Source organism: Ixodes scapularis, unplaced genomic scaffold, assembly GCF_016920785.2.
Source record: "Ixodes scapularis isolate PalLabHiFi unplaced genomic scaffold, ASM1692078v2 PGA_scaffold3__209_contigs__length_174095766, whole genome shotgun sequence".
Lineage (NCBI taxonomy): Eukaryota > Metazoa > Arthropoda > Arachnida > Ixodida > Ixodidae > Ixodes > Ixodes scapularis.
In genome coordinates, this window is record NW_024609868.1 from 45,920,442 (window position 1) to 45,947,003 (window position 26,562).

At 45.2% G+C, this 26,562-nt stretch overlaps 2 protein-coding genes across 3 annotated transcripts in view; both read right to left on the reverse strand.

Moving 5' to 3' along the window:
* The window catches only part of LOC8051061 (ATP-binding cassette sub-family A member 2), a 111,426-nt gene extending 109,582 nt beyond the window's left edge, over positions 1-1,844 (reverse strand). For both annotated transcript variants that reach the window (XM_029967819.4, XM_042292415.1), the window contains exon 1: positions 1,438-1,844. In XM_029967819.4, the coding sequence (XP_029823679.3) occupies positions 1,438-1,503 (66 nt within the window). In that variant the 5' untranslated portion in view covers positions 1,504-1,844. The remainder of the gene's footprint in view (positions 1-1,437) is intronic.
* Positions 1,845-5,902: 4,058 nt separating this feature from the next.
* On the reverse strand, positions 5,903-25,388 carry LOC8051141 (glutamine synthetase). Its single transcript, XM_029967818.4, has 6 exons — positions 24,821-25,388; positions 12,351-12,521; positions 11,724-11,885; positions 10,331-10,605; positions 9,625-9,824; positions 5,903-7,616 (listed from the first exon to the last, which is right to left on the reverse strand). Exons 1-6 carry the CDS (start codon positions 24,942-24,944, stop codon positions 7,328-7,330), a joined length of 1,221 nt encoding a protein of 406 aa, XP_029823678.2. The 5' UTR covers positions 24,945-25,388; the 3' UTR covers positions 5,903-7,327.
* Between the last annotated feature and the right edge of the window lie 1,174 nt (positions 25,389-26,562).

Here is a 26,562-nt window from a genome sequence, read left to right on the forward strand (position 1 = left end):
TTAGCTTATCTTATACTCATGGGCTTGCTGCAAGGTGATGAAATGATTTACCCCCATCTGCTTCTAGTTTGGCTATTGCTTGGGAGAGCCCCAAGAAAAGTTTGAGCTGCGTACCACATTTTTTTTAACTATAGTCCACGCCCAATGTACAATTCGCAGGGACAAATTTCAGTTGAAACAAGGTTTTTTGTTTTCCTTAGAACCAGTGCCTGGTGCCTAGTCTGCATGTAAAGCACACCTTGAAAACTGCCTGCTTTATTAGAGCACTCAAAGAAGCATATCACATATGTACAGAAATCATCTTTAATTAAAATAACCTGTTATTCACCAAATAAGTCACGTCTTGTCATAATGACGATCTCGGAAAGACTAATGCTTGTATAGTCCATTCCTGTAAATATTGCGCAGCACAAAAAAAAAAAAAAGAGATATATATATATTTAAACCAGAAAATATGGTACAATTCCAGGAGGCCATTCAGATGCCTAGCAACTCATGTGCTTGAGTCATATAGAACCCTTTAGGTGGTGTCACCTCTCTTTTATGTTTGAGCGTATGGCAGCGTGCAAGCTGCCGCTATCGCCTGTCAGAGCAGAATGTATTATCTGCACTTCAAAGCAGTTCCTCGTGCCTTTTGTGTTTGTAAACCTTGCTTTGGTGGCCTTTGCTCTCCATGCGTGCCAATACATGTCAACTACGCATGCCAATGACAACTGACATGACTTTATTCATTTCATGGCCATGGTCCCACGCTGAACATGTGCCAAGAGGAAACCACATATCGAACTCGTTGTTCACTGCATACAATAATGACAGTGTCAAGAAGCACTGAGCTCATCATAATTCCTAGCTAAAGGAAACATATTTACTAAGAAATTTTTACTTTTTTATGGGCAAAGGATTTGTGATTTCTATAAACAAAAACATCGCAGCTGAATATGCCTTCCCAATTTTCGTTACTTATCGAACTAGCTTCGGTTACATCGCGACAGCAAGAAAAGAAATTCAATGTTTATTTATTTCATTATAATGCAATTAAAATGCAAAGGTGCAAGCGAGCTGGACAGTAATGATGAAAATAAACCCTGGAGAAAAATTTTCATCATTTATTTCAGCTTAGTTCAACGAAGAAACAAAATATTAAAAAAAAAAAAAGAAATTAACAGAGCACAGGCGCTTAAACCTTTATTTAAATCTTCAAAATCAAATCGATCAAAATCATTTTTTTTTTTAATTAGAAAAACGGATTAATAGAAATGTCAACTGAACCATAACTTACGCCGAGACATAAGGGCGAACTGTTTAAAGACGGCAGCTGAGTTCGAGTCACAAGGTGATCGAATTTCGCAACGAACAAACAAACCAAAAAGAAAACAAACGACGACAGCCGTTCCACACACAGTCATGCCTCAACGAAAACGATCGCGACAAACTCACAGGTTTTCGTTTCTTCAGCGTGTAGTTTTTCCACAGCAGTAGCCGCAACTGGAGGTAGAAGCCCATTCTGACGGCAGAAACGCATTGGATACGCGCAGAGTCGGCGACGTTCTTGGCTGTCCCTCGAAAGCTGCGAGGGAATCAATCAGCTGGGCCGACTAAAACCACAACACCTCGGGCCCCCGGAGATAAACTCGGGCTCGCGTACAAATGTCACAGATCGACGCAGCTATCCCCAACTTGCGATCAGACAGGCTTGATAAAGAGGCCAACTTGCTACCGTTCGCTCCGTCAACAAGCGTAGTGTCATTTCTGACGAAGATGAGGAACAATCATCACGACTACCTCGCGTGAACTCGTACGCGCGACGCCAAGTTGCTGCTTGACACCATCACGGGTTACGTTATGTTGCAACGGCGTTTGATGGCGCCGCAGTCGCTTAGCGCCTCCGCACCTCAGGCCTCAGCCTCAGCGCGCATCCAAAATGTCCAAAATCGATCAAAACACAAATCGCAAGCGTCACCAACGGGTACGTTCGCCTATTACGCTCCTAACCTCAGCGTTGCGAATTATTGCTCTTAGTGGTCGATAATGGTCGCCTAGCGTCCCTAGCGATGCAGCACTTCTAGATCAACGTTAATTTGGTCTAGATACTGCCAAATACCATCTTTGCCAGCTTTATTAACTTTATCTCTTCGCTTTTTCTTTTTTTTTTCCGCGTGGTGTAGAAAGCTTATTTTGTTCTCTTCAGAACATAGAGATCATACATACTAACTCTTCAGACCCTTCAGACTCTGCTCCTCAACGCGCGACCAGAGCTTAATGGGAAGACATCTTTCTTTTGCGTCTGCGCGCGACAGTTAAATCTACGCTGTGTGGCAATTTGATGTTTCGGCGCTCGTGTAACGTCCCTGGATATTAAAACATCGAGGGACTTTACGCTGGCGACGCTCGCGCAGCTCTGAGCGCCGTCTGAAAATCTGGTGATTGCCCATTGCATTTCTAAAAGGTGAGCAAATTCAGCTTTGCGCGGCACCGCGGGCCTCCATGGTACGGGCTGTCGCCTTTCTGTGGTGCCGCGGCTCTCCTGAGCCAATAAATATTATTATTATTATCCTCGGGCTCAACTATTCTGTGCTGCTTTGTCAAGGCTAGGGGCTAGCGTAGCTTTCGCGGTGCTGCAGTCTGCAGCCCCGCCGCCCCGCACTGAGGCGGGAGCACGTGACTTCGTAGAACAAGTCTGCTTGCGCAGGGCTTCCGGTGACGTCAGAACGACACCGAGCTCCGATTGGTTTCGATTGGAAAAATAGTGGGTAGACCTCAAGGCAGCTAGCACGGAGGTCTACCCACGTATCCCTTCATCAGAGCCAGTCCAAGCTCGGCGTTCTGACGTCTCCCCAACTCTTGCAAAATAAGCAGACAAACTTGTGCCCCGCAGCAGTGACTGAGTTGGAGCACTGCGGAAACTACGGTAGCCAGCCTTGACAGCATAGCACAAGATAAAGTTTTCAGCACCACTACCAAACACGAGCACTTGTGCAGTGCAAGGGTTTTTCAGGGACACATGCTTGCGCTTTGGCTTCGCTTGCTCATGAAGGGAAACAAATTGTTTACTTTCCTCGAAACTGCACCCACAGATAAATCAATTTATGCAACTGTTTGCACATTGCTTTGCTTATTTTATGTGTCTAGTAATGGTCACATTTCCAAATGGCATCAATCCATTATGTTGTAGTTAAATATCTGCTCAATTAAACTTTTCTGCCCATTACGGATTTAATGTTGTTAAACGAACCGTTAAAATTCTAGCCTTCAATATGCACCAGAGAGCTTCATCATAACTTTGAGTGAATTTGATGCTATACAAGCACGAGCATATCTTGAGTGACGCTTTTATCTCATGAGCACGCTTGCATAGCAGACCCGCTCAATGCACCACTCTCACTCTTGCAGTGGAAGCGGTATTTCACCTGGCATACAGCTGTGAGAGTACCGTATATGCTTACTGTTGCAGCAACGAATGGCATACTGCTGTGTGCCCCAATGCTGCTCCGATGCCAAGAAAAAGTTTCACAACGTATAGTTTCTCGAGGTTCTAACAGATGGCAGCTACAGAGACAACTGAATCCCAGCGACACGATGCATGGTAACTATCCCGAACACAACATCAAACTGCAGCAATCTAGCAAGCACTCCAAGGAGACAGACTCCCTCTACTTCGTTTCACCTTACGATAGACAGCAGACAATGCTACAAGCCATTGAAGCCAGTCCAGTGCCGTACGTTTGTCGCATGACCGTCAGGAGAGGTACAGCGTGCGTAGTCGCACGACACTTGTCGCAGCGCTGGATTGGCCGGTATGGCTCGTAGCGTCCGCTGCGGTCTGTTGTATGGTGAAACAGAGCATAGAGGGAACACGAAGATGCCCATTAAAAAAGGTTGTTCCCTCATCCTTTGAGGACTGTCCCTCGTGTTCCCCGGCGCAAAAACGTGAAAGAAATATCAGCTTCATCGGGAAGAGAATCACCTGCAGCAGCGATGTCCACAAGAACTTGACTCTACAAGACATCCAGAAGCATTCAGATGGCATGCAGCACGTGCAGCAGACTTGCTTATTCACTCGAGGGCGATCGTTACAACATAGCGACAATAACGGTCTTCCAGATGGCAGGCAAGCGAAGCAGCAGTAGTAATTATACCGCTGTACAATATTCTTTTCAAATTATTCACAGAGGCTGGTAAATCACTCCATAAATGTTTAATAGCACGAAACATCACCTTAATGTCTACCATACGTCCCTCTCTCTCTCTGCCGAACCTCACCTTGTAGAGCGTACAAATGTTCTTGTAGTTTCACTTCATGCATGCCTTAACATCTTATGTACAGAAAATATATCATATTTTAATATTTATATCTATCTAGTCTTTGCACCAAAACAATGATAGTACTCACACACTGTAGCTGTAGGCAAGCCACAATTGAGACAACGGGCTCAAATGATTCTCCTCTTGCACTAGTGTGCTGTGGTAGCACAACTTATTTGGAGTCGTCAGCGGGGAGCCCGAAGGCAAGGGACATTGTTGCTATTGATATGTATACCTCTTAACAGACCCAACTGCGAATGGTTTATATGGGGACTGAAGTACCTATGAAACCACGGCACTTGTCAGGAAGCAACAGCATCGACAACTATCTTATTTACGCACAAAATAATAAACAGATAGGACGGAGCACATAACACGATAGCTTTTAACTCGCAACAAACAAAAATGCATTAGGACGGAGCACATAACACGATAGCTTTTAACTCGCAACAAACAAAAATGCATTCTTGCTAGTTGAAAGATGTGTTCAGTGCTCTCCCCTATGTGTTCATTCTTTCGTGTATAAATGATCCTTACCAACACGCTCGGTTTTTAATAATTATACTATCTCTTTTCGTTGGCAAAGCATGCAGATTACCCATCTCCTGCAAAATAGAATTACTTGATCCCGTTGTCTTAAAGACATTTCAACAAGGCATTTCTAAGGTGCCACGACAACTCGGATAACCAACGTAAAGACACCTTTAACATGGCTCATGAAAGACTTGTTCCATCGGTTGGTCAACACTTTTCGTTGCTGTGACAACAGCAAGAGCTCCTCGGAGTTAGTGCTGCAAAACTTCTTTATTCGTGGCTGAAACCCCATGCTTCCAGGAAAGGGGTGCCTCCTGACCAAGCTGTACTCCCTCACTCTGCCTTAGGAATACAGCGCTGAAGAATTTGTTCTTAGCATGGCAATTCTACCAGTTCACCATTTCTTTCTACAGTTTCCTAACATGTCCAAATATTTATGCCAAACACTGCAGAGAGCCACAACCAATGGCATAACCAAATTTTTTTTTTTTGGAGGGGAGGGGGGGGGGGGGGGTTTGGTTATGTCCGACTTGGGGATTTGGCAAGGGGGTGGGGGGGGATGGGCTTCAGTCAGCCCCACGAGGCCCTCCCCCCTCTCCTCCTCCCTCTGTCTATGCCATTGGTTGGGACATATAACATGAAGGAGCATATCACATGCCCACAAGATTTCCACACTACATGGAAGTCTAGTGTGTAAAGGGTGTGGCGTGGTGCCAACGCAAATTGTTGCCTTCTTGTCATGCTACCACGTCCAGTATAGAGCCACGAACAACGGGCAAACATGATAAGGTACATCTAAACTGGCTGAAGGTCTCTAAAGCCATAAAATTCTATGTAGAGAACTACACAACGACACGGCACCACAAGTACACCCCACAGAGTTTTCTGCAACACCAGGGCTCCGATTTTTTGCCCAACGTCAAGATCCCCTCCAATTACTATAGCTATACAAAATGTAGAAATGACATATGAAAACCAAAAGTTCAAGTTTTGTAGTTTCACCTTACTAAAATGTGTACTATAAGTTTAGTACAAAAAACAAAAACAAAGGACAAACAACAGAAAAGAAGCAGTCATATATTTCTTTTTAATTAACAAGTATCTCAGAGAAGGTCGATTCAATAAAAGCACAAAAGGATGTGGCACAAAACTGAAGCAGGCACAAAAAAAAAAAAAAAAGCATTTTAAAATACAACTTTTCTTATTTACAGAACAGGCTTTGAAAAAATGAAGTTGGTGTATCTGTACACAACGAGTGGAATGTTGATGCCACAAAAAAAAAGACGCAGGCATTAGAGTTAGTTGGTGCAGACATTGTTGACGAAACAGTTGCTCACATGAGCGACATCCACGAGAGAGCTTGCACAAAAAAAGAAAAAAAGACATTCCAACATCTTTTTTTTTTAGGAAAACGGAAGATCATGAGCAAAGGGAAGTATTTGTGACAAGACACAGTCAAAATTTTTTTATATAAAACATCAGGCTCCTTACTGTGCCTGCATCAAACAAGAAACAAACATAATGTGTTTAAAAATGTGAGCACACTTGTCACTCAAAATCCTCATGCTTTTTCTCTCAAAAATTACCAAGCATTTAGCACCTCAAGCTATACTTTTAATGTTCTAATCTGCATGACAATTCAAAATTTTCATAGGTATAAATGTTTCTAAATGTAAAACAAAACCTGCTCGACTTCAATCTGCAAGTCTAGAGGGAAAAGGATTATATCTAAATACCGTGCACAGTTAGCCAGTTTCCAAGAGGAACACAAACATTCAAATTCAAGGCCAACAGACACTCAATTTCTATCAAGAAATTATCCGTATGACATGTATAATCAAAAAAATCTTTTACAAAAAGAAATTTAAAAATGGAACCCCATTATTCATTTGGTACATCCTGTCAGAAACTTGCCTAAACAGATGGGGCCATCAAGTGTCCATCTCGTAAGATCACCACTTGGGAAGTTAGGTGTGGGCTTGCCCTGATCAAACCAAAGATCATACAGATTCAGAAAAAAAAAATATTACGAAAAAGAATGGCAAGTTTTCAACGATCGGATCAGTACAATCGCAGCAGACCTCGACGCAGTAAATAAACGGATTCCACATCTCCAACTAACCGCTTACTCGCCAACATCGAAAACACCAACTAATACGAATAAATTTTCACAATTTCAACGTTCCTTAAAACTCGGAAATCTTCAAATATACATTCAGTTTGGCAGCTCCCCAAGCACAGATATACCCAGCTGCAAAAAATCACTTCATAAGCAAAAGTTGGGCAAGCTCTAATTGGCAAACTCTTAATCCCAGTAATAGGTGCCTGTAATAATTCCTTCCAACATTTTTTTAAAATTTGAATCCAACCCACCAGCAACAGCCGGGCATGAAAGACGGACACACCCAGACATATTTTCAAAATGGCAACGTTTTTTTCCAGACCGGGAAGTGCTTCAAAGAACAACGAGTGTGTTGCCTCTCGAGAGCACCTACTCTCCGAGGACGCAGGTGCGGACGAGCACTTCGGTGACCTTGTAGGGGTCCATGTTGGAGGAAGGCCTGCGGTCTTCGAGGTAGCCCTTGTTCTGCTCGGCGACCGCCCTCGGGATGCGGACGCTGCAGCCGCGGTTGGCCACGCCCGACGAGAAGTCGTGGATGCTCGAGGTCTCGTGGTGGCCCGTCAGGCGGCGCTCGTTGTCGCGTCCCTGCTTGGGATCGTATGCCTCTATGTGACGCTTGTGATGCTTGGACAGACGCTCAATCGCAGCTTCAATGGCCCTGCGCAAGTCGGTCGCCGTGCGTTAGAACAGACGCTTCGAAGAGGCGGCCAACGTTTGCCTAAGAGCTAAATACGAGGGTCGTACTGAAAGGGCAACAATCGTTTGTATGAGAGTTTGAAAGAGCATGACAATGAATGTTTGGTGGCATGTGGCACTACCTCTTGTTTAATCACTGATTGCCATTTGGCACAAACAGGCTGCATAATTTAATCGCCAGTGAACAAAACAAAATGGTCGTCCATAAAATCCTGTTTCGTCGAAATGCAACCAAAGAAGTTACCGTAAAGAAAAAAAAAATGTTATTGCCGCAGAAGTTTTAGAGGACTTCTGGCACTGCACTAGTGCGAGCAGTGCCAGAAGATGGAGGAGACATTTAAAAAGGTCAGACAAGCATTAAAGGTCCGCCTCGAAGTGTGCCGCAACGGAAGCCAACAAGGAGATTGTTGATGAACTTGTCAAAGAAGACAGGAGAATTACATTGGATGAAATAGTGAGAACACTTGATATAGGACACGGCAAAGTTACGTTATCGAAAAATTTGTTGTGCCCATTGGGTTCCGTTGGGCAACACGATAATGTGCATCCTTGCAGTGTTTGCTTAAGAGTAAAGGAAATTGACGAAATAGGGTGCAAAGCTCTTCCACACTTACTCTACACCCCATATCTGGCTCCCTCAGATTTTCATCTGTTTGGATATGCGAGGGGTCACATTTAACGCCAACATTACGAGACGGGCAGCAGTGCATTATTGTCTGTGCAAAACTGGAAGGGAGTTCTACAGGAAGGGCATTTTCAAACTTCCAGATTGATGGGGAGAGTAGATGCAAAGAAACAGGGTATATGTAAACAAATGTCTGCAAAATAAAATGACGCAGTGTGGGGATACCGGACAATGCCAATTGGAAGTACTTCTTGTTCCTAGAAGTTGCCTAAATCCAAGATGAGCGCAGTTAGAAAATGGCGGCTCTCAGGACCGCGGCTGCGTTAGCGCAACTTTCGCAGCATCCTTGCAGCTGTCATTTTCAATACGAGATGGCATTGCACTCCTACGGAAGGTGCACATAACAAACGGTTTTGAAGACCCAGCAAGGTGGGCAACGATCGCTGGCAACTTACTGCGTGCGACGCGCGAATGGTTCTCGGCGAAGTTCAGTATACAAGATCTCTCCTGCAGATATGACACGACCAGTCGACTACTTGCATAGCATTTTCATATTTAGACTATTCTAAAATGTTACTCTGTACCACAACCTTTTTTTCATAAGTTACAGCATTTAGTCTCCAATAAAAATTTTACTGCATTTTTCTGACATGGTAAGCGCAAGATGCTTGGGTTTTACGTCGTGGTGGAGAAACACTATTCTAAAACTGCACTAAATAATAATAGAGTAATAATTTAAAATGCACTAAAATTGTGTACATTATTCTAAAAGTCACTTATAATAGGGTGATAAAACACCATGCAAGGTTGTTTTCTAAAAAAAAAACTTCAGCCACTCATGAGAGATGACAAATAAATGAAAAGAAAATGAGATAATCTATTTTTTTCGAGCCATTTAACTAGGTATTGCTAAAATTGATGAAACTCAAAGGGTTACTCCTGTAAAATCGAGAAATATTAAATGTTTCGAGGAGTAAGTTATAAATTTCACTTTAAAGTACACTGCGCAGTTAACTCGATCGTTCCGAAGATCGTTCCGAAAAAGCACTTTCCAAATATATGTAGCCACTTAATTTCATGTGAACATCACCCACGTACAGGGCATATTAATTACCACTGCAATACATTTTGACAGCTAAATGTTTTGCATCCTTTCAGTCTCCCATATTGAAAATTTTACAAATAGTATTTTTATGTGACAATCAATACATGTGTTGTGGTGCAACTCTCTCTAGTTGCACCCCAGCCAAACTGTCGGCGAACAATAACGAGCAAAGCCATCAGTCTCCCACCAAAACTTTCATAGCTTAAGCCCACAAATTAAAACGCCACTGCAGAAACCTACTTGATGCCGTTCTCTGCACGTGTGGCCTTGGTGCTGAAGTTAGTGTGAGCCCCAGCACCGTTCCAGTCTCCACTCATGGGCTTGGGGTCAAAGGTGACCACGATGCCGAAGTCCTCGGCAATGCGGTGCAGGATGTAGCGGGCGACCCAGAGCTCGTCCGAGGCGTGCACTCCGCCGGTGGGGCCCACTTGGAACTCCCACTGCGGGCAAAGTGTTCCCACATTGCGGACGGTGCCAAGCTCCTCGCATTGTTCCCTCCATGGAGGTTCGAAGTGCTTTTTTACAATGTTATAAGCAACCATTCATCGTAGAGAGTGCATAGCTCCGACGGCGCAAATACCGGGAAACCTCCAGTTTAGTTATACACAGAACGGAGGCGTTCCGGGGCTGCCCAACAGGTGGCGCTAGAGTGTCCTCTAGTCGCGATCGGCTACGATGCACTCCGCCACGCACAAATGCACGTCTATGAACAACTATTCACACACCCACAACGGGAGGAATGAAATGAAAAGTTCAGCAACAGTCGCCAAAGCTGTGGAGTTTCCTTCCCATGCCTGGCGACAATGTATGCTAAAGTCGGCAACAGGTTAAGGCCCCAGCAGACGCTCCGAGCGGGAGTTTTCTTCCGAAGCGTTGTTGCATGCACATCCGCCGGGTCCTTAGAACGTCCCCGACCACAATTGGATTGTACGAGAGAGGGGCGCACCTGAGAAGGCATGACCTCCGCGTTGGTGCCCGTGATGTTGATGCCCGAGTATAGGCATGCCCGGTAGTGTGCCTCAACCACGTCTCGTCCCACGACCTTGCCCGCTCCTACCCCGCAGTAGTAGGGGCCCTGGGGTCCTGGGAAGCCATTCTGGGGCCAGCCGAAGGGCTTGCCCCCCGCGTCCAGGAATGTGTACTCCTGCTCGATGCCGAACCAGGGCTCCTCCGCCTTGGCCTTTTCCATGGTCTGGGCGCACTTGTGCCGGTGGTTCGTCTCTGCAAGGAACCAGGAGTCTCGGCTCAACGTGGAGGACTTTTACGGCACACTGTTTCGTGGTGTAGTAAGGGAAAGGTTTCGAGGTCGAAACGCCTCCCCTACATGGGGGAGAGAAAGAAAATCCCCAACACAGTTCCATCTCCCCCAAAAGAATTAGTCAACTAAAATGTATTTAGCCGACACTTTTATGAAGTACATTGTCCGTGTAATACTGGTAAAATATTACTTTCCAGAGAAAAAAGAAGTTATGGTAAGATGTTTTTTAGGCCAGAAAACCAACTGAAAGGCTCCAAATAAAAAATACCAAGGAAGTGGACTTTCCAAAACCAGTGTGGTAAGGTCTTTGTGAACCCAGTTCTTTTGGTGATGTACACATTTCAAGAAACCTGCTCCCAGCAAAATCATGCTCTTCTAAATAGGCAGCCTTCAACGGAAGATCATAGTATAGTTCCTAAATGTGACAGTACTAAAAAACTGCTCGTTTTCGTACAACGATTTCCTCCCTCCGTTTGAAACAGTATTGGACTGCATTTCGTTTCCACTGGCCACGAAGTTCACAAATCAAGTTCCGAAATCATTAGTGAACAAAAGTCTTAAACATTTAGAGAATGAAGCTGACAGGCAATAAGAAACAATTATAAAGCTGTAGGAAGTCACATATATGCATATAGTCCTGCTACTACGCGGTATTCTTGAAACTGATTATCGAGACTGGACAGGGACAAGAAGGAACAGAAGGCAAGGCAAGGAAGACAATGTGGCAAGTTCAAATGACGCAGCTGATCATTTCTTAACACCTTTCTTATATAAGTGTACTCAAACAAAAAAAGATGTGATCGACACCCCACAGCTGCACTGCCCCGCCCCCCACCAAAAAAAAAAAAAGCAACAACAGCAAGAATGAACCAAGCATTTCACGGCTGAAGAACAACTGCTGGCCATCTCGCTCACTAAAGCGGGCAATGTTTAACTCCATCTCGTGCAAGTCCGGCTTCGGCACTTCGTCAATTGTAATCGGGCCAGAGTTCACATTTCTTCAGGTCCCCTACTGGGCCACAGGTATCACGAACAACACTCATACGGTTGACGGCAAGTTGGACGAACAGATCTGCCTTACCCGTGGGCGTGTGGTCAGGCCTGTAGGTCTCGCACATGACTAGCCTGTTGCCGCCCCTCAGGAAAGGGTCCGGGAAGACGGCGGCGGGTTTCAGGAACACGTCGGAGTTGGAACCAAGCGCCTGGTACGTGCTGGAGCCGTCATAATTCCACATGGGCAGCTCTGCAAGACAGAACCAAGAAAAAAAATGCAAGGGACATCCAAATTTGCTTCTTCAATCTCCCCAACATCTGGAATGTGCTGTGACGTCATGTTTTTCTTTTTGTACAATGGTTGGAAGCTCGTCGCTGGAGGCGGGACAACCGACATACTTCCTTGCTATTGTAACCCTGTCGGCGCCCATTGCAAAAGTGTGTCCCAGATCAACGCCAGTCTACCTCATTATTTTTATTCATCAATACTGTGAGGACTTGGAAGGGTTTTACAAGAATGGTAGTATACTAAAAAGGAAAAACATTCATGCACGCACAATTAACAAAAAAATTCTCTATGCATACAAACGGCCTCCTCCAAAATTTTCTATGCATACAAACGGCCTTCTTCATGAAAGTTAAGAAGCATGTGCTAAAGGCTGGGTATCCAAGGGAGGTGCACAGGGAGAGGTGCTGAATCGAATCGAGCCCTCACCTTCGGCAGTCTTTGGCACAAAGTTGATGGTGCGGGTCTTGGCGCGAAGGTGCTCGCCGGTGCCGTCGATCCAGATGTATGTGCAGAGCGACTTGTCCGAGGGCTGGGGCAGGTCCAGGTACTGGAACAGGGTGGGCTTGCCCGCCAAGTCCGTCAGGCGGGCATCGTCCGCTGCAAGAAGTCCGAGCGAAGGCGGTGTGGTTATTATAATCGACTGTCTCCGATAACGACTCACGTCATAAGGACAACGAAATCCTTCTGCACACAGTGGATGGAGCACCACATACGGCTCTGGAAAATCATAAACGTGTTCTCAACCAGATTTTCGTTAAATTCTTTTTTTATGATAAGCTATTTTTGAAAGGCTATAGCTTCCTGTCACCCGGTGTCGAGTCTTGTTTTCTGTGGATTGGAGAGATGCGGGCCTAACGATGCAAATTTCGCTTTACTGCCACTTATTGTATTATGCTGCACATGTATACTATATAATTTTCAAACAGCTTTTTAAAACATACAATAAAATTTGATTCAGATCATTTCACTTATACTCCACTCTATGCTGGGAGACGCACAGGCGCAAGTTCATTGATTTGATCAAGATTCTGCTTGTACAATTCTGCATTCTTGCAGATGCAAAAAGTAGACTTTTCTTGCCATTATTATATTCTAACATATTTTTCGGTTTACCTATACGGTGCAAACAGGACTAAAATCGCGTTTATTCGAGTCGCCGAAGGGTCGACAGTGAGGTTTATTTGCTTGTGACAGTGTTGGGAAGTACTTTAAGTGCAATATTGTACTAAAGTACAACTTAAAGTAGGTTTAGGAAACTCTGGTTACTTGAAGTACATTCTCCGATTATGTACTTGTACTGTAAGTATTCTTTTCTGGTACTTCCCGAGGAGAGCTTCCGACTTCAAAGTATCTTCGGCCATATATTTGGTCTGGCTAAATTTTATCACAAAATTACGATTTGTCAACTTATAAGTCGATTGGGTTAAATAGTTTGTCAGCGAGAGTAAAACTACTACTCTGTGGCCGCTTGACTTTATCCAATATTCGCCGCTATTTCCGAGAATAACTGACGCATCCCCGATTACCCCTAAAGCAATGCATACCAGTTAACAAAAAACTATAGTGGAATGAAAGATTGTTAAGAACTACTTGTACTTTGAAAGTAAATTGTGTTTACAGTACTTGCAGCAAATTGCACATGGCGTGCTTACCGCTTTACTTGAAGTACATATCCTCTCATTTTTTGCACATATTACTTCAAGTAGGTACTTTTTAGATATACAACTTTACCCAACACTGATTCGTGAGCGCTTTTCTGTGGTTTTCCTTTTTGAATTCAGGTTCCTCGCACTTTTTTTTAAAATGTATTTTGGATTTTAAGTTACGCTCAGCTGCTGCGTAAACGCACGCGAGCAACGTGGGAAGCATTCACCACACGACACCCAAGCCAAGAGGGAAAGCTATCCTACCGCGAAGGGAGAAAACCTCTCGCGGTTCCGTCACATCGGTACAGGCGTAAACGACCGAGCATCGTCAAAACGGAGCGCTCAACCGCTCCACTGCGTCGTCTTAACCCGCCCTAGCCTAAAAACGAGGTGAAAGGATAAACATTTATTCTTTCGGCCAGGCGTGCACACCACCAACGCGGTCAGCTCGCTCGCCCCCTTTGTTTGACAGCAACGTCATCCGCTTCTATATTCAGGAGCAGCGCACGTGCCAGAAGTTGCGGTCGCACACCCGCGGGAGGTGTGCGGGGCAACACGCGAAAGCACTCTCGAAAATGTAACCCGTTATCGCCAAGATTCATTCGATAAATACATCGAAAGAAAACTAAACGGTTAAGTAATCGTGAAAGGGAAAAGAAAGAAAAAGGACAGGAAGGAAGGAAGGTGACAAAGAGGTCACGAACAAAAAAATGAGAGCAAGCTGGGATTGGGAGAGGAAGAGGCGGTAGGCAACAGCAGCTTCGACCTCTCTGCAATGTGCCCCGCTGCCACGCCCCCCTTCGCGGAGTGCGCATCACGTGCTCAGGAGGCGCCGAGACACGTGCTTCCCCCGACTGTAATCACGTGATCAGTCAGGTGACGCGCGCCGGCGAGTTTATCGTCCGCTTCTCGGGCGCTCGGCTCGCCCCGCTTGGAGTGCGCTCCCCTCTGGGAAACGAAACCACGAAACCACGAAGGACTCTGACGAAACTAAGGGGCGGACGGAGTCGACCCTTGTGCAAGACGCTGTGCATCGACAAGAGGTTCCAGCTCGGATCAACTGTGACTCTCCTCAAGTTCCGGCCAAAAGAGGCTTCGTTTTAGAAAAGGGAAACGCGCGTAACAATATATACCTATCCCAATTTGAACGTGGATATCAGCTGCTTTGACGCTTAAAACTAATCAAGATTTTGCAACATTTCAGGGCGGTGGCAGGTTGAAGAAGGGGGGAATGGCAATACAGTCAGTTAGTCGGCATTGGATTGACTCCGATGGCACGAGCACACCGTGAGTCAGTAGAAGCAGAGCCTGTCCCGAGCTTCATTCGACCGCTCGGGGACTTCGGCCCCGTTGTAATGGTGTGTTTTGTCTCGCCACTCGGAGAACTCGGGCGATGTCATGGTCTCGCCGCTCTAGTGACCCCGCGAGACATCCAAGCTGAAAGCCGAATACGGAGATAGAGATGGACGCGCGAGTCTGCTCTTCATTCGTGAAGGACGTCCCTTCTAGATCCAATCTCCAGATCACACGACGCAGACGGCTAGATAACGAGGAAAAGCAGGGGAGAGGGGCAATTGGGAGATAAAGCGGCCGCAGCGGAAAGTGTGAGCAAAGGGGTGCAAGGCCGTCCTTGTCTCGTCATCGAAACAATCTGGCTCTCGGGCGTGCAGCCAACATCCTTCCGCCGAGCACGACGAAAAAAAAAAAAAAAAAAAGGCCTCACCCGACGCAAACTTCCGCGAACACTCACTGATTGCCGGCGTCGCACGGCGAGCTCTTCATCGCCGATTGGCATATCATGCGAGTCGACCGACTGTACATTGAACTTCCCATCCGAAGATACGCCCTTGCGATAGTAGTCTAAACAATATCCTCGGCGGAATGCCGGTGTCGCAAGAGGCGGTCGCTTCACAGGACGATCCGTTGCAATCCGCTGCAAATCGGCAATTCCAAATGAGAAATTTTTTATATTTCGTTTCCATTTAACGCGTATTTGAATTCATCTAACACAGTTTATATCAGCTCTAGCCTACTGGACACAGAGTCGTCTAGACACGTATTCTGCAAGGTCTTTGCAAGCCATTTTATATATATATATATATATATATATTTAAAAAAAATAATGGCGTAGATTAGCTGGGCTAGAAGACGGCTACAAGATGTTTCAGAACATCTATGCCTCTAGGTAATGCCCAGAGTGTCGGACCGGTCATTATTCCGGTTCGGTTCGGGCTCAGTACGTTTAAATTTTGTTCCGGTTCGGTTCTGGTTCAGTGATATGAATTCAGAATAACGGTTGGTTACCAGTTCCACCAAGCGCGAACCGGTTCTTAAAAAGACAATTCCACAGATCCGAAGCATGTTCAAAACAACGTCATTTGCATAAAAAAAAAGTAGCCTGAAGTTATGCTGCGGGAACGAGGACAGCAAAACAAATGTATGCTTCATTTCGTTTTGTGTCCTCGTCTTCTTATCGCAAGCACCGTTCTACGCATATTAAGTGGTCATAAAGGCGCTCAGAAAAGTGCAGTACTCAAATGTGAAGTGTAGCGGTATAGCACGCACCGTACTCGCAAACTATAAAAATGATTAAAACAAAAACGAAGATAGAACGGCCAATATGCTCCTCTTAAATAAAAAAAAAAAAAAAAAAAAAAAATGACCGGATTTCCATGTGATGAATGATGTTGATTGGGGCGAAGCTCTGGTGGTGCTGATGATACCGATTTTGTTCATAGGTAGTGCTGATGGTGCTGATATTTTTTTTATCCTCTGTCTATTAGTAAACTTTGGGTCTTTCGCATGAAGACGCGGGCGAAAAGAATAATATGGTAGGTGGGCCTGTGATGCGACAGACAAGATGGCGACCTTCGTCATTAAACCGTCTGGTCAAGATCTCCGTTGATGAGGACGCTGAAGCTGTAACGAAGGGTTCCAACTTTTATACGTTTTGGAATGTCCTAAGCAGAGGGCAAAAGGACGTATGGCTTCGCTGCATTCAGTATATCGATCATGCCATCCCCGAAGGAGTTCTGATGAGCCTCCTGCCCAGAAGGCAAGATCAAAAGACCCGTGACGTTGCCCCCGGCAACATAACGCCAACGCCGAGACGAATTTTGCGCGAAACAAGCAAGCAAAATATGCGTGCAGTGATTCCGCACGGCTACGAACCCAATCAAGGTCGGGGTGTGGCGAAAGGAGGCGCGACGAATTTCGCAAAAGCAGACAACGAATAATGCGTAAAGGCAGAAGACGGCAGATTCCGCAGGATTAAGCGAATTCGCGACGGTTAATTTTGCGCTGGTATAATCGACGACTCCGAGACTCCGACAAACAAAACCACAGCACAAAAAAAAAAAAATTAAAGTGCAATGAAGATAGTTCGAGAGATATTCCTGAAAAGCTAAAAGATGCCGCAACAAGTGTTGGCTACAAAATAGGAATGTATAGCTCTCTAATCCCGGCGTCTCGAAAAAATAAAAAAATAATAATAAAATAGGAAATACAGAAAAGGGGAAATCGATGCGTGCATCGCATTCTTTTTCATCCCGCGGAACAACGCGAGACAGGCGCACGTATCCGTGACCGCGTGAGTTCCCCAGGGGATAAACACGTGCCGCCTCATTGCTTCATCACTTTGTGACGTCGCCATATGAATCACATATCGTGCGAGCACTTGTTGCAACCGACGAGGAAAGAGATGCGAAGAAAAACGCGACACATCAACGCGTTTTCTTTTCGCTTATTTATTTATCTTTTATTCTGTTGCAAACAATGCACTTGCTGCGAATGAAAAAAAAAGATCCGGGTTTTTATTTTGGCGATTTGCTTCGTATATACGGACGCTAAAAACAGTAATTATCAATTTTTTTTTTTTTTTTTTTTTTTTTTTTTTTAGGATGTTTACGTTTTGGTGGGAGCATTGCAACAAAAACTCCTTGCGCTTTGAACAAAATTTTAAAGACGTCGGGCTATTTTTTCGTTTCAAACAAGTATCGTATTTTTGACACGGACGGATATTTCTCCGTGTTCTTCGGTTGAAACCAGAAGTTCTACGGCCTATAGTCACAACCTATATGGTTGAGCCTCTCGTGTGCGTTCGTTTTTCTGCGTTCCTGTTTCCACTCGAGGGGTTGAGATACAGCGGGCTACCAACAAAGAGCCCCGTTTCGCCCCGGGAGCCGACGACTCCGGCAATTTTCCCGGTGACCGGTTCGCTCCGCTTTCCTGACGAGGCGAGGAACAAAGCTCGAGCTTCTCCGAACCGAGCCGGCGATCAACAACCCGACGTCATATTTCCTCGGAGAACGATCGCTGCTCGTGACCGCTGACTCAGTTTGCCAGGGAAACATATAAGCGAAACAAACAAACCAAAATAAAAAAGGAACATGGGCGTCAGAAGAGAGCTACCCGGAAGACATTCGTATAACGATAATGACTCCCCAGAAAAAAGTGACACAAAAAGAAACAAGAAAAAAAAAAAACCGCAGTCATCAGGCAGCACAATAACAAACGTGCAGCGGCAATGATCACACTAAAACCGCGCGGTCACATGGTCACACTGCTCATACAAAGGGCACGGTATTCGCTACGAACGTGATGACAGTTATCTGGTTCTGGTTTACGCCGTAGATGAGAAATGGTTGTTGTAACGCGCAAGTGGAAACAAGCAATAACTGAACCATTTTTCTGTACATTTAGTTTCTGTAGGGCACTGTGGTGTCTGATTCTCGTCTTTTTGTCCTTGCTTTTGAGCGCTAAAATGTATTCCAAGTTCCAAATCCAACTACCCAGTTCCGATTTTGGTGCAATACTTGGCGCTACTTGACAACGGAACTCGCCGATAGCACGAGCATTGTCCGATTTTGGTAAGAATTAGAACCTATTCTTGGATCAAACTATTATTCACGCTAATGCAACCGCACGGGGGAAGTTATACTTTGCATGCGACAGAGGTGTCGTTCTTAAAGGCCGAACTGGCTCATCATGAAAGGAAATGAAGAGGAGAGAGAGGAGGGGGAGGGAGAAGAGGGGAATGGATCAGTATCTATACGATGCACAAGGAGACGCTCACTGCACCAATCGAAGAAAACTCTTTCGATGCGCGGACCTGAAACCGGTCCGTAAGCCACCCTAATTCTGAAGCAGCACGAAACAATTGCGGAAAAACGCGAACTAGAATCCCCCCCGACAGGTTTATTAACACGCTCACTACCCGCACCTCCCGAGCAATTCGACAGCTGCAGGTATAGCTAAAGGTGTCGCGCCGAATTCCGCAATCGTTGGGCGTACAACAGGCTGTCACACTTCCTCGTTATTTCTAGACAATCCTTCCAGGAGCGAAATTGCGACATGGTGAACGCGGTATCGAAATCCTCCCTGTATGATGATGCATGGAGGGCGTCGCGAGATCGGCTGCGCTATAGCTGCACATGAAACAGTCTGCATAACAGAATCTTAGCGCTTCGGCAGGAACAACAGAAAAAAAAAAAATATATATATATATATAAAAAATGACCCACTAGGGCACACTGACACAAAAAAAAAAAAAAGAAAGAAAAGCTTCCTAAAGTTGTTTGAAACGGGTGTAACGTGGCTTCCACCTTTTTTTTTTTTTTTTTTTTTTTCACGAGAGCACCGTTTTTTACTTTCTTTGTGCACCCTTGTAACAGCACCAAATACCGGCGCTGAAAGGGTGTAGCCACGGGTGTGAGTCTCCGGAACATCCTTTTTCTTTTTTACACCCTTATAAGGGTGTAACATTCCACAGTGCGTGCGGCTCCCCTGCAGCATCGCGTCCGCAGGAGGGGCTTTCCGGAAGCGGAAGCGCGCGCAACATCGCAGAAGACCCAATCCCGTGAGTGCGTCGCCCTTCGCGACAACACGAGAGCAGCGGCGCGCAGCAGGTGACGAAATCGAGTGTCCTTGTGACGTCACAGGTCAGCCGAGTGCGACGTCACGCGGAGAGGCTTTCCCCGCCCTTGCACAGAGCAGTGTGGTTGTCCTTGGCGGCAGACCCGTCTAGCCTGCACGGCACGTGCCACGGACGGCCGCGGAATGCTTACAACAATCCCCCGGCTTGCGAAACGACCCCCCCGGAGGAGAGCTTCGTTACATCACTTACTCCACATTGCGTTCGCGGAAGTGAGCAATTAACGCGTTGAAACCGGTGTGATGGCAACCGCTTTCGGACGTTAAAAAGCAGGTACGCCCGTCGCTGTCGACCCACTTTCTTGTAACAAGCTGAACTTCATTTTAAAAATACACTTCCAACCGCATTATATATAAAAGAAAGTTCTAGATTGTTGAATAAGTCCGACCTTAAATCGGTCACAACTATGTGGGTCGTGCCTCGTAATACGTCCGTGAACGCAGATAACGCAAAATAACCTTCGTCATTGATTGTCCTGTTCATCATCGCATGCAGCTGACGCACGCTTTTTACTTGTCTAATCCTCGTCGTGGCACGGCTCGTTGGGACCACTAACTGTATAGAGACATGTCGGTTACGAACATTCCATGAGAACTCCGAAAGTAAACTGCAACTTTGAACAAATACGTCAGGTTCAAGGATTAAAGCTGCCGTGAAACACGGGATGGTCTTGTTGCCGCATATTCTCTGACAGGCTCCGTTTTCGAGGGCCGATTTGTCTGTAAGGGCTATGGACAAAGTTCATTAGCTCGGGAACGAAATGAGCAAACAGGTGGCATTTCTTAGCTCCAAATTACAGAAATATATATATATATTATATTGTTACAATATGCATGCACTAGTCGTTGCCCTTCCAGAGAAACAGGAGGCTCGAACTCCCCGACCAAACAAAATAATGTTTTGTTTTGTTACTCATACTCTGCTTGTATTTGACCCAAAAAAGAACGGTGTTGGCTGCACGTTTGCTTCATTGTACAGTATATAGGTATAAGCTTCCTCTGCCCGTGTCCGCACAGTTTTTGTATGACCAAATTCCCATGTGACGAAGGAGGATGTTTGGGCCACAGGGCAGGACCCAAGGATGGATGGATGTTAATAGCTACACCCTTTGTAACGGGCGGTACCTTGCGCCACCTAGCCTAGGTCTAGAAAAATACGCCTGAGTGTCGGCAGACTCTTTTCTATAATGTGTTAGCAGTGTGGACACGGCTTCTTAGAAGACGGTAAACGCTAGGTCCGCTATGAAGCGGACAGCGACCCAAAGGTCATCTTTTATTTATTTATTTTTTCTCGGGGGGAGGGGTACGTGGAGCTACATTTGTTCGTTATTCATGGCCAATCTTTCTGGAACATTCCGTGGAGTAAAAAAAAAAAAAAAAAGTTTCCTAGGAAATGTCAAATTTCTAATTGATCTGCGTTCTACGACACCCACGGTAATTATATACAGTCTTCGGGAACAATCCCGATCTCCTGTCAAGAAAAGCGGAAATTGATAATTGTGCGAATGTGACCTATATATGATTCAACGCAAGGAAACTGTAGAGCCATGGAATAAGAACTATACGCGTCCAAAAGTTTTCATTACTGCTTACTGATATTTGATGACCGTCATCTTAAACATTCCCGGAAAACATCGCGATGTTTGTTGTTGTTTTCTGACATCCGCAAGGCGTTGAGTGTAAGAAAGTTGGGGATGCACGCGCTTTTTTTTTTTTTCTTTTCTTTACCTCGATTCGCTCTCACGACGATTTTCCCGGGAAACGAGACGCGTCCACAAAGGCAAGACACGACTGTGTAATGAGCGGCAGAGCGAGTGGTCCACACGCCCCCCAGCCGCAGGCGGATACCTATCTGACAGTGCGGGAGTTCGAGAAAGCGCAATCGGTGCCAACTACCACCGCGAGTTCGGAAGACTCGTCAGCCACGTCACAAACAGGATCTAGGAAAACTGAAGGTAGCAATTTGCGAGAGCGAACCGAACCCGCAAAACTAAACACGACAAGAAAGCGAAACATCGAATGGAACAACGCCACAAGCAATGGGTCCAGTTCCGGTGGTTGCCCTCAGGGCAATACGCAGGTCCCTCATTCTCCTTCGGACTCGCATAAACATCAGCTAGCAGGACACGAAGGGAGCGTTATACAAGTCACCATAACAACGCTATTATATATATATATATATATATAGAGAGAGAGAGAGAGAGAGAGAGAGAGAGCTTGGCGGATACCCTATGCGGAGCGCAAGTTCGTCTGCTTGTTCCGCAGGAGCAGCGGTGACGTCAGAGAGACTCCGAGCTCCGATTGGCTCTGAATGAAGGATAGTGGGTAAACCTCAAAGCAAGCTGTCTCGAGGTCTACCCACTATCTTTCAATCAGGGCCAATCAGAGCTCGGTATTCTGACGTCACCACAACCCGCGCAAAAGAAGCAGACGAACTTGCGTTCCGCATAGTCACGCCTGAGGATTCGCTGTGTAGGCTGCTGTGGAAGTTTCTTCGTACTGAACTGAATCACGTCCAAGGGTGAGAAACGCGGGTATCAAGTAACAAAACGCGTATGGGTAAAAAGTAAAATGTTAAACGAATGGTGTTGTGAAAGTCAGCCCCAATGGACGCCTGGCCTATCTGTGGATATGCTGTAGATGAGAAATGCAGCCAGTGCAGTACCACCGCTAGATGGGGTGGTACTGCGTCTACTGCGTCACGCAACGTGAATCACGAAATACGAGATACACAACCGCACACCAGTACGATGCTCATCCGAATCGAGACAGACAGGCACATGAAAGAAGAATGCGTGTAAAACCTATTCGTAAGTTAAAAAAAAAAAAAAAATAATAATAAGATTATAAAAAAACAAAAAAACGACGGACGTTTTGCACTGGTGTCAAAAACAACTAACACTACTAAAAGAAAAAAAAAAAAAAAAAAAAAGACAGAAAGCGGGAGCTTCTGTTCGAGACATCAAATCGGTCGGAACCGTGGTTTCAAAACGCCTGCCTTCGACTAAAAGGTTCGGTATCAGCGGAATAGTATACCAATCTTCTCGAGATTGGTATACTATTCTCATATATAGAAATAGAACGCGTGGAAAATAAAACGTGATAATTATTTTCATATATCGAATGAAATACGCGCACGTCCCATCAGCGACCAAACATGCTCAGTTGTAACGATGATAAGGTACGGGCAAAGCCAAAGAACTGACTCGAAATGACTGTTGACAAGTTGCAGACGCGTTCCAAAAACAAGCGCCTTAACAAAAAAAGAAATAAAAAATCAGAGTGGAAGAAAGCTGTTGTCGAAATAAGAGTGCAAGACCAAACAACCCTCGAGAAGGCGAAGATGATGCAACCGAATTCCATTTCTGGGACTGAAGAACAGCGTCAACAACCTGGCCACGCCAGGAAACAGGAGCTGTTGCTGCGAAGCCGTTCCAAAGTTCGCAAGCTCAAACGCAGACAGAAAAAAAAAAAAAAGAACTATGGATTACTATTGCGTATAAATAAACACGCTCCGATTACTCCCCCTGCGTCGTTCCTATACAAACGAAAGAAAGAAATAAGTCATTTTACAAAGAGGAGTTTGCAATGTGTACAGAAAGAAAGCTATTCCCGCCAAGGTGACAACACAACCCCAGATCTGAGTTTTATAAACAACACTACAACCATCAATTTTGCTGACTCATCTCAGAACAACTGCTTCTGGAGGCTAAGCTCACCGCTTGTTTATAAACAAGGTAAACAAGTGCTTCGCATAAAACAGCATTGCGCATGCGCCATTCTACAAGCTGCGCCGCCCTTTGGACGTGAAGTCGGGGACGTGGATTGCGCGCAGAATATCACGTGTTCACATCGCGTAGGGCAATACCAACTGTTTAATCGAATCAGCCGATCGAGCTTTCGCTTTCCAAGTCGTGCTTATTTAATAACAGACCGGAATACGTTTCTGCATCTAGTTCGGTGCAACGATAGCAAAGAAATTAACCGCGCTCATTACGTAGCAAATGCAAAAAAAAAAGAAAAAAAAAAAAGAAATCTTTCCGCGTTTTTTTTCTTCCTTTTTGCCAACAGTAGTGTCGACAGCGCACCTCTAAAAAGAAAAATATCAAAATAAACAAAGAAAAAAAAAATAATAAAAGAACCGTCGAGCCAAGGACACGAACAATCGGTGCGCTCGGCTTCCCGCCTGAGATTGACACAGCTCCTTGAACTCCCAAGAAAGCAGACAGTAGAAAAAAAAAAATAAAAATATATGCGCCCTTGGAAAAGTTCAGTTCCAGTTGGCGAGTGTCCAGGACATTCGGGGCGTCAATTCACAGTCAAGTTACCAACCGGGGGTTGCTAGCAGACAGCTTCTAGCCAGCGGACAGGAGCTATCGTCCGGCTCTTGCCATCCAATTTAACGCTAGGATAAATTAAAACGTATACTGATAATTTTTTCTCGTGTAGCTCTTAGTTGTTGACAGAGCGACAACAAACGGGAAAAAAGAGCTCCGAATGTTTACATCTCAACGGACTGTCAAACAGTGATCGAAAGTTTTCTGTTAAAATACACATCGTAGAATTTTTCAGTGTTATGTGAACTGTAATAGCAAAATATTGACCCTTCAGAGGCTCCAGAATACATCAACGGAGCACTGAAATATTACTTAAACGCGAAAAGTGTAAACCAAGGCACGCAAACCCTTCACGCTCAAAATCGCGACCAGCAGCGAACTGCACTATTAATTTAGTTCATAGAGCGATGCTTCACAGCAATGAAAAATTCGACCCTGACAACTGGCAAGGTCGCCTGAAAGTTAAAAAAATAAGAAAAATAATCAAACGGAATTGTCATGGAAAACTAACAAGTGCTTTCCATTTGCGATCGTACATCCCACCTTGCTGTTGTCCTGGAAACCATACGCAGTATATCGAAAAGAAAGGGATGCCCTTGATTGACACGCTTATTACGAACAGTTCGAGCAGCAAGCACGCCTCGAACAACGGCGAAAATCGAAAAAGATTTACCGCTGTAACAATCGCACCGAAAGGGGCCACATAAAACTAACCAAATGACATCCATCTGTCGCCAACGTCCGAAAAGAACGCGAGCAATAACACTGATCAGGCCCGATCGAGGCGCGGAAAAGCGAAAACCAAACCAATCGCCATTACGAGAAGCAGACGTTGCCGTCTGCTGCGAGCGCGTCGTCTGCCAATCAGCAGACGAAAAGATGCAGACGATATTTTTTGTCCCCGCTTCGTTGCAAGAAACGTAAGCTAAGAGGCGTCAAACGCGCGACTGCTTATGACGCATTTGGAAGCAAAACTGCTCACCTGTCAGGGCGGGAGCGCTGGTCTTGAAGCCGCAGGCCGAAACCGCGGGCAAAACACCGCGCTGCTGATTTCGCACGATGGTTATGATGGCACGGCTCGATTTTCTCAACGCTGAAGACGCCATTCTGTTTGATTTTTATGCGTATATCTAACGCTTCGAGCTCTTTCTAACGTCCGCCGTCCCGACTGGTGCTAACTGAAGCAAGCTACGGGGAAAAAAACAATAGACGAAACGCTACGCGTACTGCATAAACGAGGATGCTGCGAAGTAAAATGCGGCGAGCGGCTGCAAGGCAGCGACGGACGGAGCCAGGCTCGCGGAGAGTCACAAATGCGCGCGCGGAGTGGCGCTCTGAACTATTTAAGGGCGCGGAGGAGTGCGGAGTGCTTCGGTGGGGGAGAGAGAAAAGGGCCGCTGCTGTCGCGCAGCGCGGAAGGCGCGCTCAGTCGTCAACGCGTATTAGGCCGCGCTGTGTGGCATATCCTCCGTAAAGAGGAGGCTATGTCTGTGGCCAGCGTTGGCTGTGGCACAGCTGATGCCGTCCGAGAAATTTACGGCGTTAGAAAAAAGTAGCGAAAAAGTTTAGGCTAACGCTTTATTTTAATCCACAACGCAAGGTTCGATGGTTTTGGTTTTACTCGTAGCTATAGATGGTGCTCAGTCAAAACTAGAAGACGACTCTGCTATCTGGAACACCCAACTTTCTCATTTTATCCCGAATTTAGTAAAACTTCATTAGAGGCAGTGTTAGAAATTACTTTAAGTACATTGTACTTGAAGTATTACTTCAAGGAGGTTTAGAATACTTGTACTTTACTTGAAGCCCATTCTCAAGTATATATATATATATATATATATATATATATATATATATATATATATTTGTTTGTTTCCTGCTAATTTGCGAGAGAAGTACAATTCTCCATATCAAAGTACATGCTTCAAATTTGGTTTCGTTAAACTTGTATCACAAAATAAGGCTTCGTCACTTTGAAGCCACCTGACTTTATCCAATATCGGCCTCCATTTCTGAAAATAACCGATGCACCCCCGACTGCCCGTAAAACAATGCATACCAATCAAAAAAAAAAAAAAAAAAAAGGGAGAAAAACATTTTGTGTGTGCGATTTAAATGGCATCTTGAAAAATTATGTTCTTATACTTACGTAATGATGTTCTCAATAAATGTTTACGTAGCAAAATTTCGGAAACAACTATGGTAGCAGGTTGAGACCCCTAGAGGACGGAAAACGCTATAACTAAGACACAAGCAAGTGAGATGGCTCTGTGTGTCCTTCAAACAACCTTTGAATGAGGCCAGGCGCCCGTCCACCCAGCTGCCAATTTATTATCTCTACGTTTCTCGCAATTGTAGACCAGCAGCCAGCTTCGAACTTTCTAGTACGGTAGCATCACGCATCTTTAAATCATATTTGGCTTATTCGCCTGCGGCCGAAATGATCGGTTGTGTACCTAGTCTCTACAAACAAAGAAAGAAAAGAGAAACGAATCTTATAACTAACGGAAGAAATTTCACATCATGCCCAACCTCGTCGTTTGTATTGTTTTCATCGTATGGCAACAAAAATGGTTCTTGGTTGTTCACGAACGTGTTCATAAAAGCGTCAAAGTATTCGATCGTTATCGAGTGCATATATTCCCGAATATCACCTAAGCGTCATTAGTACTGTCGTCATCCGGTGAATAAGAACGTTTAATTTTGTTAGCGTACCTGTCCAGC

Bases quoted from the DNA above. Each gene is read 5' to 3' on its own strand.
- LOC8051141 (XM_029967818.4), bottom strand. From the start codon at position 24,944: ATGGCGTCTTCAGCGTTGAGAAAATCGAGCCGTGCCATCATAACCATC. The intron at 12,522-24,820 runs GTGAGCAGTTTT...GACTTCTTGCAG, and splicing joins CAGCGCTCCCGCCCTGACAG to CGGACGATGCCCGCCTGACG. The intron at 10,606-11,723 runs GTAAGGCAGATC...GGTTCCTTGCAG, and splicing joins GCCTGACCACACGCCCACGG to AGACGAACCACCGGCACAAG.